The 12,175-nt window shown below is 36.7% G+C and overlaps 2 protein-coding genes across 2 annotated transcripts in view; both read right to left on the bottom strand.

Moving 5' to 3' along the window:
- The window catches only part of LOC309840359 (uncharacterized protein), a gene marked incomplete at both ends in the record, with an annotated part of 29,658 nt that overhangs the window by 13,139 nt on the left and 4,344 nt on the right, over positions 1–12,175 (bottom strand). The window lies entirely within an intron of this gene.
- Positions 6,837–7,751, bottom strand: LOC309872977 (olfactory receptor 4C11-like; the record flags this gene model as incomplete). The annotated part of the gene is made up of 1 exon (XM_082747944.1): positions 6,837–7,751. One exon carries the CDS (start codon positions 7,749–7,751, stop codon positions 6,837–6,839), a length of 915 nt encoding a protein of 304 aa, XP_082604070.1.

Genomic DNA, 12,175 nt, shown 5'->3' with positions numbered 1-12,175 from the left:
TTGTTCTGTTCACCTGTTTCTTAACCAGTTTCTATTTCTTCTTATTAGTTTAGTGTATACTTCTCTGTGGTTGTTGCTGCTATTTTAGTATTTTGTTCTCTCATACACCCATTCTTCTCTGCATAGATGACAAGATGGAAGAACTCACCCCAGAAAAGAAAACAAGAGGCAATAATGACACAGGAACCAGATCAGTATGGAGGTAAGCAGAATATTGGAAATAGAGCTCAGAATAATGATAAAGATACTAGCTGGACTTGAAGAAAAACAGCAGACACTAGAATATCCATTTCTGGAGAAATAAAAGAACTAAAATCTAAACATATATAATTTTTAAAAGCTATTAATGAGATGCAATAAAAAATGCAGTCTCTAATTGCTAGGATAAATGAGGCAAAAGAGAATCAGTGATGGGGAATAAAGAAACCAAGAAAAAGAGAGGTAAAAAACTACTGGATCACAAAGAAAGAATTTGAGAGATAAGTGATATCATAAAGCAAAACAATGTTAGAATACTTGGAGTCCCAAAAGAAGAGGAAAGAGAGAGCAGGGAAAAATGTGACAACACCTCTAATCTGTGGAAGAGAACAGTCATTCAAGTCCAGGAGGCACAGAGAAATCTTCCACAAAATCAATAAAAATAGGTCAATACCTCAATATAATAGTGAAGTTTGCAAATTTCAGAGACAAAGCAAAAGTTCTGAAACTAGCTCAGGACAAGAGTTCCCTAACCTACATGGGTAGAAACATAATAGACTGGCAGCAGAACTATCCACAGATACCTGGCAGTCCAGAAAGAATTGGCATGATATATTCATGGTGCTAAATGAAAAACTATGCAGTCAAGAATACTTTATCCAGCAAGGTTGTCATAGAAGGAGAATAAGATAGATAGGAGAGACAAATAGAAGGGGAGATAAAGAGCTGTTGAGACAAACAGAAACTAAAAGAATTTGTGATCACTAAAGCTGCACTTCAGGAAAAAGTAAAGGGGATCCTTTGAGTGAAGAGAGAGCCGAAAAGTAACATAGACAAGAAAGAAACAGAAGAAGAAGAAGAAGAAGAAGAAGAAGAAGAAGAAGAAGGAGGAGGAGGAGGAGGAGGAGGAGGAGGAGGAGGAGGAGGAGGAGGAGGAGGAGGAGGAGGAGGAGGAGGAGGAGGAGGAGGAGGAGGAGAAAGGAAAGTCAAAAAAGAAAAAAAGGGCTGAAGTGTGCTGTAGGAATTTGGCATTAAATAAGCATAAAAAAGGCTTCACTGAGGAGAGATTAGAATAATGCCATAAGTAGATGAAGCTACTGGGCAAGCAGCAATATTTAACCAGGGAAAGCCTGCTTGATGTCCTCAAGAATTTACAAGGAAGCCAGTATGTCTGGGTAAAGGGAGCAAGTATGGAAATTCCAGAAAAGGCCAAAGTGGCAATAGAAGATCAAATCATTTTAAGAATTTGGTGTTTTGTGTTTTTTGTTTGTTTGTTTTTTGTTTTTGTTTTTGTTTTGTCTCTGAGCAAAAGGGAATCACTGCTGGGTTTTAAGCAGCAAAGTGTGCTGTGCTGGAAATAGACTTAGCAGAACAAGAGTGGAAGTAGGGAGAATTCTGAGTTCAAAACTATTATTTATGATGGAAGCTCATAATAGGATGAAAGGAGACTTGGTGGTAAAGCAGATTATATTCTACATATATTTTGAAGGCAAACAAATGTGTTTTTTGTTTTGTTTTTTTTGTGTTTTTTTGCTTGCTTTTTTGTTTTGTTTTGTTTTGTTTTGTTTTATTTTTTCCTAACAGCTTAAGTGTGAGCTGTGAAATTATCAATTTTTTGGACTTCCATGTTTTTGGCCTGGGAAACTAGAAGGATGGAATTTTCTGGGGAAGGCCACAAGTGTTTGACTGCAACAATAATCAGTCATTGTTGGTCTCCCTGGCTGGGATGAGGTCGATGGGGGTGCTTAGCCTGGTGGTGGTTCCTGGGGAGGGGTCCTGGAAACACAGGTCATCTAGAACCTGGAAGGGAAACATGGGTCCATGCCTGCACCTCTTCCCCTACAACACCATGCCTACCACAAGTTTAGTGCTGTTCACAGATGGCCTGGGCCATTTCTCAGTGAACTCCACCATGGCTGGGAGTCTGGCAGGCATGATTTCCACCATTGTGATACCTCTAACAGAACTCATCAAATCCGGGCTAATTGTACAGAATGTGCTGGAATCATCTTACAAGGGGATCCACTGTGCTTTTTCTACTGTTTATCAATAGGGAGGGTTATTGGACCTTTATCTAGGATTTTCCTTGACTATTTTAGGTTTCATTTGTTTCTCTGCTAGTTTCCATGATCATAGAGAATATCAGGACTGGATCTGAGATCAGTTCTCTCTCCTCTAGAACATTGCCAGGGTCTGCCTGGCTACTGAGGTGATCCAGACCCTCTCCTTTGCCTTCAACATGGTGAAAAGAGAGGCAAAATCTCAGAGCCTCTAGCTTCCTCACTGTGGAGGAGTAGATGTCCATTTCTCAGGAAGAATGGCCTGCTTCCCACAGACAGTGAAAGCCTCATGGCTACTGGGGCTCTAGAATGGACTGTCGACTCACTGAAGACCCTTCCATATTTTGGAAATATGTTTGGCAACTTTGAGTTATAAACTTATCTTTAATGAAATTGTTACATTGTGTCTCCTCTGACATATAAACTCCAAGGCTGGATCAGAGTAGAATCTCTAGGAATCATGAGTATTAAAAAGTTCTTCAGGGGTGCCTGAGTGTCTCAGTTGGTTAAGTATCTGACTCTTTACCTCAGCTCAAGTTTGACCTCAAGGTCATGAGTTAAGCCCTTTGTTTGTCTCCATTGTGGGTGTGGAGCCTACTTAAAAAAAAAAAAAATGTTCTTCAAAACAGGACAACTTCAGTCTAAAGAATGAAAATTTAAAATCAAATAGAAGTGTGCTGACTGAGGGGTGATTAGGTGGCTCTTTTGGTTAAGCATCTGCCTCCAGATCAGGTAATTATCCCAAGCTCCTCGGATCAAGCCCTGCATCAGGTTCCCTGCTCATAGAGGAATCTACTTCCTCCTCTTTCTCTGCCCTTCCCCATGCTCATACTTTCTCTCGCTGTCTCGCAAATATATAAAATATTTTTATTAAAGTAGTGAGGGCACCTGGATGGCCATTAAATGGTCATTAAAACATTTGCATTTGGCTCAGGTCATGATCCCATAGTCCTGGGACTGAGCCCTGATTCAAGCTCCCTGCTCAGCGGGGAGCCTGCTTCTCCCTATCCTGCTCCCCCTGTTTGTGTGCTTGCTCACTCTCTCTCTCTCTCTCTCCCTCCCTCAGATAAATAAATAAATAAATAAATAAATAAATAAATAAATAAGTGTACTGACTGAAAGTATGTTGTATTCACAGGTACATGTTGTCTCTTATTGTGCACACACAGAGTGACAAAAGGATATTATTGACTGCTGCTATTGGAAATGTGAAGAATTCAACCACATACCTTTGAGCTCAAATTGATGTCTGTGAACATCTGTATCACGGGAAGGTTTCCCAATATGACTGTCTCATTGTGAATTTTCACCAGATTTGATAGCAAATCTAACAGTAATGAAATCTGCATTTTCACTCAGAACGTAAATGTGCAATTTGTACAACACCAAAGAAAGGTAATTATCCTGAAACCTCAAAACAACAAATATTTGAAGTGGCTGAGCAGATACTGCATCATGAGCTTAGCCAAAGGGTCACAGCTTGCACTAAACCACATCAGCCTAGTTTCACTCAACTTGACCCTAGACTTCTCAATACAGTCATTCTGGAATTCATAATTTTTGCTGACTTCTGAGTACACAGACCACAGTATGAATTATGCCTTATAAGAAACTAAATGAAAATATTTAACATTTAAAAATTATCACTATTCTAGTAGAATCATAACTCTTTATGTAAATGTGAAGCAGGCCAGGCTTAGATGTTTTAGGAATCTTGTGTTTCAGGAAGGCAGTTTTTACCATGACTGATTAATTATGCCCCAAAAGATCTTCCAGGTGAAGTCATATAGAGCTTAAGTTACCTGAATTCTATGCATTTTTAACCTCCTTTACCAGCCTACTCTGAAAATAAATTCTTGAGTCAAGTTATTCTCACAAAATGCCCTAGATCCCTAGAACAAATCAAAAAGAACACTTAACACATACCAAAAACAAAAATGGTAAATGGATAAAAATGCTTTAGGTTAATCATCTACTACATTTTTAAAAAATCAGATTTCAGATTGTTCCACCTTGAGGTCTGTATGTCAAGTTTATGTAACTGTCTTTTCAAATAATGCCTACCTATGAATTTAAAAGTATCTAAGATTAAGTTGTTAATTTATACATACAGGTTTTGAGGATGTTGATATTTATACACACATAGGTTTCTGGTATATAAAATTTATTTTTGAAAAGGAAAAAATCAATCATTAAATATAAAGATATTAAATAAAAAATAAATTAAAAAGTATAAAGATATTTGTTAGATATATAAAGTATCAAGCAAGTAGTTGAGTATACAAGGCTGACTTTCAAGTAGGAGGTCTGCAGTGAAAATATAAATGTCTGAGTCATCAGCATAGAGATGGTATTTAAAGTCACAAAAACCCTTGATTGTAATTTACTTTTAACATAACATGAAATAAAAATTTCCCCCTGAGCTTTAGTTTCCTAAATACATGCACTTTCAGAGAAATTTCAGCTAATCAGAATTGATACTAAAAGAAAAAATAATAAATAAATAAATAAATAGATAGATAAATAAATAAAAGCAAACTTCCTGATCATCAATGACCTCCCACAAACATTCTCCTAATGGATGTTCCTAAAACTTAAGGTGAAAAACTTTCTCTCCTTCATAATATCACTTTCATTAATACTTCTTTCTTCTCATTTCTCTTCTTCCCCTCTGTTTCTATAGCAATAGTAAATTATAGTAATTAATAGCAAAGGTGGCAAGACAAGTAGCTTATTGATGTCTTATGTTACCCACCAAGAAAGTCCTGCCTCATCATTAACAGGATTTTTGCCTTTTTTTTAAGGATCTATCTATTTATTTGAGAAATATAGAGAGAGACACCATGAGAGTAGGGCGGGAGGGCAGAGGGAGAAAATCTTCAAGCAGACTTCCACTGAGCATGGAGCCCTACAAGGGGTTAGGTCTCACAACACATGAGAAAAGGTCCTGAGTAGAAACCAAGAGTCAGATGCTTAACAGGCTCAGTTAACCAGAAACTAAAATGGGATTTGTACATTGAGAGATTTTTTTTTTAGTACAGGAAATGAACTTTAAATAAATCTTCCATATTTTTATTGTCAGAGTTTGAAAGTTGACCCTTATCCTCAAGGAGGCATACTCAAACAAAGTCTCTCAGAATGGATTTAGATGGGTTGATCTGCCATACTTCAAGCTCCAGTCATCAAATCTGTAGGAAAGCAAACTTGATTATATTTATTCTGAGACAGACTCACTGCCCACCCTCACAGGGACTGGCTGCTATTGTCCATGCTCAGTTGTTAATGGTACCTAAACTAAAATATAAATATAATGAGGTACATGAAAAATATAAATGAAAATACCAAAGTGCTTATTATAGTTATTAGCCAATGACTAGACTTTTTTTTTTTTTCTCTCCAGGGAGGAAAATCTCTGAAGGAAAGCAAATTACCAGGCAAAGTCAGTTTAATACAGGCAGAATTCAAAAACCCATAGCCCGAAACATTTCTCCTAAAACAGAATTATACATGTCATGGCCAGACAACCAAAAAATCTTATCCACTAGTCAGTGAATCATTTTCTTGCATGTTCCCATTTGGATGAAATATGGTAAAATTTGCTCTGTTTTCTCTGTCAGTTGTTGCTTTTCTGATATGTATGAACTTATCCCTGAGGTGTTGCTTTCTATAATATAATTCTCAGAATTGGATAAAATTGTCCTTAATGCACCAACCAACAACTAGGGAAATACCCATGCACTTACATGACAAATGTATATGAAACTAAGAAGATAAACAAATAATGATAAATATGATAAACAAAGAAAAAAATTAAAGTACATAAAAATTATAAATCACTTATGGTTTGTCTCCCTCCCAATCCTTATACTATTTGAATAGCAGGTCATGAGTTATCTCCTTATACATGCTCAAGAGACCAAAAAAAAGGCCAATTTTTACAGATGTTACAAAGGGAAGATAAGGATCAAATAAAGGCTTAATTAGTTGATATGTGTGGTCCTGTGGGATCATCAGCTTCTTGTACTGACTTGGAGATATTCATCACTGAACCAGAAAAGATAAGATCCAGATTTAATAGTGTCAAAACTGATTTTCCAAAAAAATAGGTCAGTCAAAATTAGTGGCCAATTTTTCAACCCAGGTCAAAACCATGGAAAAGAGAAACACAAGCCAGAATAATATACAAAGGAGGGAGGTAAAGTGATAGATGTAACAAAAGCTGGCTCACAATCTGCTGTTCAGACAGCAGAAAAGTGAAGTGGGCTTATCTCCCACAAATACTACTGTATTTGATAGTGTGACACTCAATGAAGCTGACTTAAAATGAAATGGATCTGTGCTCTGTGGTCATTCCACTTATGTTTACAAGCATCCTACTGGGAGAAGATTCAATTGTCCATATTGAGATGAAAACTTTTTTTTTTTTTTCATTTCTATCAGCCTAATTTTATTTAAGTTGTTACAGAATTAGACATTGGAGTCCTCTGTTTTTTGTTGCTGTTGTTGTTGTGGTGGTGGTTTCTTCTTTTTTTTTTTTTTTCTTTTTTGGTTTGTTTGTTTGTTTCCCCGCATTACAAGTCAGAGTTTGTTGCACCATAACTTCCTCATGGCATTTTTCACTTCTGCATTTCTCAGAGTGTAAATCAGAGGGTTGAGCAAGGGTGTCCCAATAGTGTAAAACACAGCCACCATCTTGTCCACTGGAAATGTAGTTACAGGACGAGTATATGTGAATATACATGGGACAAAGAATAAGATGACAACAATAATGTGGGAGGTGCAAGTAGAGAGGGCTTTCTTTCTTCCTTCTGCACTCTGGTTATTCAAAGAATGTAAGATGAAAATATAAGAGGTAAGCAGGACTATGAAACTTACCATGCAGATAGCCCCGCTGTTAAAAACTATGAGTAAATTGATTGTGTAAGTGTCCATGCATGCAAGTTTCAGCAACGGTGTCATATCACAGAAATAATGATCAATAACATTGGGTCCACAGAATGGTAGTTTCAAAGCCAAGAAAATCTGTGAAGAAGAATGGATACAAGATACCACCCAGGCCAGATTCACCATTGTATCACAGACTTGCTGGCTCATGATAGTTGTGTACCGCAGGGGCTTACAAATGGCCACATAGCGATCAAAAGACAGGAAGACTAGCACTAAGACCTCTAAACACCCAAAGAAGTGAACTGAAAAAATCTGGGTCATGCACTCATTGTAGGAGATGACTTTCTTCTCAGATACAGAATCTACTATCATCCTAGGAGCAGTGGTTGTTGAGAAACAGGCATCAGCAAAGGATAAGTGGAAGAGGAAGAAGTACATGGGACTCCCAAGTGTCCGGCTGTATCTTATGGTCATTACAATCAGTAAATTTGCCATCAGAGTTGCAAGGTATAGAAACAAGAAGACCACAAACACAACTTTCTCCTTTAGAACATTCTGTGTTAGCCCAAACAGAATGAACTCATTCACACTGCTATTCAACTCCATCATTACAGTGAGTGTAGAAATTGTTCATCTGCAGAGAAATTTGGAGAAATAGTGACCTGGCAATAGTGGTGAAATTGATTCAGAATTGCACTTTTATAGTTCTAATTCCATCAACACATAAACCTATGGCTCTCAGTTCTTCATATATTGAAATCACTTGGAAAACCTTGGGGTTTTTTTGGTTTGTTTTTGTGTTTTATTCTGTTCTTTTAATGTTAATGTCCATGATTTAACCATGAGCATTAGCTGAAGGTCTTCTTATGTGGACTGAGATTTTCAGGAATAACAAAGCTCTCAAGTAATTGTGAGCTCTGCCAAGTTCTGAGAACTAATGACTTTGCTCTACGATCTTGATCAGATGACTTTAATGTCTTGAAGCCTTTTCTTCATTTGACAATTAGACACTCTAACAGATACTTTAATAAGTATATAATTTATGTGTATTAAGTGGATGTAATATATAATATGCATTATATACATAATATAAATGTATATTATATATTTGTAATGTATATATTTATATATGTATATCTATTTATATATAATCATATATGATGTATATATTAAAAATAATATCCCTTATAACTTTAAAACATATACACTTGGAGACTACCTTTTAAAAACCACATTCCTTGATTTGGACATGAGTTTGCAACTATTATTCCTGACCTCTTGCAACTATTATTCCTGACCTCTTGAGTATCTTGTTTGGATTATGCTTTAAGAGGAAATTACTTCCACAGATTCAGGGTCATGGTGGTAATAATTTTACCTTTATTACTTCTGTTTAGGAAATTACTGTAATTTATCTTTATTCTGTCTTATAATACATTTGCAACTTTTAATATTGATGTCAAATAATCAGAATTTATTTTGTTATGTGTTTTGAGAAACTCTGATAAATCATCAATCCTTTAATTAATCAATAACAACATCAGATCAGCCACTAGTATGTACTAACTGCATACTCATATCCACAATCTATGTAAATGGCACAGAAATTTGTCCTCAGCTTCTTTACAACCAAGCAGGAGCGATAGCATACCTCTAGATAAGATTGTTAACTACATAAGAATTACACACATTGTGATAATATCAAGTGAATTCTGGTTCCATATGTACAAAGTTCCCTTGATTATGAACTGGCTGCTCAGTGAAGTTTCAAAAAGCCATCAGGGAGATTAAAATCAAAACCATAATGAGATACCACTTTACACCAGATAGAATTGCCAAAATCAACAAGACAGTAAACCACAAGTGTTGGAGAGGATGTGGAGAAAAGGGAATCCTCTTACACTGTTGGTAGGAATGCAAGTTGGTACAGACACTTTGGAAATCGGTGTGGAGATTCCTTAAGAAATTAAAAATAGAGCTACCATACAACTCTGCAATTGCACTACAGAGTATTTACCCCAAAGATACTGATGTAGTGAAAAGAAGGGTCATATGTACCCCAGTGTTCAGAGCAGCAATGGTCACAATCACCAAACTATGGAAAGAGCCAAGATGCCCTTTAACAGATGAATGGATAAAGAAGATACGGTTCATATAAACAGTTCTTTGAAACTCAAGTAGTCCATAAGTTTATACTCACTTTCCCTTAGTATAATATCTATTTTAAAATTACTTAATAAAATTCTATATGTAAACAAAACTAAAACTTAATTGTCATCCAGCTAAAATAATATTAGTGTAGAAAGATAAGCTAAAGATATTATAATTAAAAGCTCTGATTGGCAGTCCCAATGATCTCTGATAGCTATAGAAAAGAAACGAATATGTAATGATTACTTTGTTTTGAAACATCAGATTCCTATGGTGTCTGGGTGGCTCAATCAGTTAAGGGCCAACATTTGGTTTTTACTCAGTTCCTGATTTCATGGACCTTGGGATGAAGCTCCCCAGTTGAGCTCCATGCTCAGCAGAAGTTTGTTTGGATATTTTCTCCCTCTGCCCTTTCTCCCATTCGTTCTGTCTCTCAAAAAAATAAATAAGATCTTAAAAAGAAGGAGGAGGAGGAGAAGGAGAACAAGAGGAAGAAACATTAAAAAAAGGGATGGACCCAAAGGGAAGGAGGGCTTGACTGTGAAGTTAGGTGAGAATAGTCCATATAATATAGAGGGTGAAACATGCATAGCTTCAGGTTAACATAGAGATGAGCACCATAAACTTATAGTCCCATTAAATTAAACAGTAAGTAACAGAGAAATGTGGGGGCAGATAATGGACAGTCATGAAAGCCAGGTGAGGTGGTTCTATTTTCTTTTATTTTAAGTAAGCATAAAGAAGGCCAAAGGCAAAATTTTGAAATAAAAGCAAAAATTTGAGGGCATTAAAACAAGAAAGTAACACTTATGGATGTATACATTATGTGAGATCAACACCACCACTCAGAGTTCTATCAGTGAATTCAGTCATTTCCTCATACTCCACACTGTCTTACCCTGATTTTGGATGGTATCACGTTAACAGAGCATGATTTTTTTATTTGTAAAATTCTTAATTTTTAGTTTTACCTGTTGAAATTTTACAATTCAAATTATATTGGTATCAATAGTATTCCCTTGGTTTTCCCAAGTCAATAGCCTTCTTCCTCTACCTCTTATTTTAATGTGTATATATATATATATATATATATATATATATATATAACAATTCAATTAGGTGATTCTAGATTATATATTATTCTTGCTCTATAATCTTCAAACATCATTTAAACAATATTCCTCTTTTGTTATTTCATTTGACCTGCATGTTTTCTTGCAAGGTAGTTGTGGCCTCTTGCTTTATGCACAGAGACATCTGTATGCAGAGTTTCACCTGCCATCAAGAAAGTTTCACTGAGTACAGTACAGTCAGGCTAGAACTAGAATGGGATGTTACTAGATAACATTTTCTTTCTCTAGCATTCAGCCATTGCAGCATATGAAACAATAAATCTCTATCATCAAGTAGATTGCCTCCAAGAGAAGACAAATCCTGAGCCATTAGAGGATACCAACTGATACATTAACTCCTGGTCCTGACTCCAAAAATCAGGTTCTGTAAACTGCATGGTGAGGTAAATGGAAAATTAGATACCCAAATGAATAATGGTGAAGAGGAAGACAGGGAAAATACAGAATACAGTCAGAGCAGGAAAGAGGAGACTGGGAGTGAACAGACACCAGGCATTGAAGAGTTAGGGAATAAGACACAAAAGACATACAAAAGAAGGAAGGTGAGCAAAAAAATGGTGAAGAGGGTTATTTGACCCAAGTTTTCATTGGAGAGTTCAACTTCTTTCCTCCTGACCCACCCCGTGATCTCTCACCCCAAAGCCAGACAAAAGTTGTAGTTGTGGGTCATAAACAAGGGGTTAAAAAGGTCTTGAAAACCTATGAGTATAGAAAATGCACTCCTACCTTATATTCCATCTCAGAAAGATCACCACTGACCTAAAACTTTTTAAATCAGGGAACTCCTCAAGATAGAAACTTCTGCCAAGTTGGCCACAATGCCATGCTGAAGTTTCCTGCTCTACCCCACCCCTGCATTATGCACAGATTATTTGAAAGGTAGTAAAGGCTTCTGCTGAGGCTAGGAAAGGCTTGGGAACCCTAGGCCATCTCGGCCCCTCATGGATGGAAATAGCGTCCAGGAACTTCATAATTTGTTAGAAGACACTCTGAGTATAGATTCCATCAGATCAGTCTTGACAAGACAATGTGAAGAAACTATCTCAGACTGATGAAAAACTTACCTCTTTGCTTATGAGGAAATAGATGACTTCCAATAGGATAAATTTTTTTTGTATCTTCAACTTCAATTTACTTAGAAGGTGAATCATATGAAGATTGAATAAAACATACAAACTATACTTCACTGAGGTTTCTCACTGGTTTTATCATAAGAGGTGATGGGATGTAGAGAGTTTATGCAGAAAGGGGACTCCGCATGTAGCCTTACATCACACAGTTCTTCCCCAGAAGCACTAAGTCAGACAAAAACAAGGCCTATATTGGAGCAGGGAGACATTCATGTAAAAAGAGAAATTTATTAATTCAGTTCCTCAAAATTTTGTGGAGGAACTTTATCCCTGCACTCTGAGAGATAAATTCTTCTGAAGCCACTTCTCTTTCCAGAGTTGCTCTTTTGGAAATCACATGAGGTAACTGATTCCTTCCACAGCACTGCATATTTATGGCAACTCTCACCCAAGTTTACAAATGCCTAAAGCAGGCATCCAGCCTCAGGAACCCCAGGAAAACCATTACTCCCAACCCAGTCCCAAAGGATGTCTAATGAGTTAACTTGTTCAGATGGTACATGGGCAAACACATGCTTTGGGGCCAATTAGTTAGCTTCAACTCACTGTGAACTGCAGGAGAGAAAACTCTGCTTTCTTCTCCATAGGCTTTGCTTAAACCCATCTCTTCAAGAAC

This window comes from Mustela nivalis (genome assembly GCF_964662115.1).
Source record: "Mustela nivalis genome assembly, chromosome: 9".
Taxonomy (NCBI): domain Eukaryota; kingdom Metazoa; phylum Chordata; class Mammalia; order Carnivora; family Mustelidae; genus Mustela; species Mustela nivalis.
This window is presented reverse-complemented; position numbering and strand designations above follow the sequence as displayed.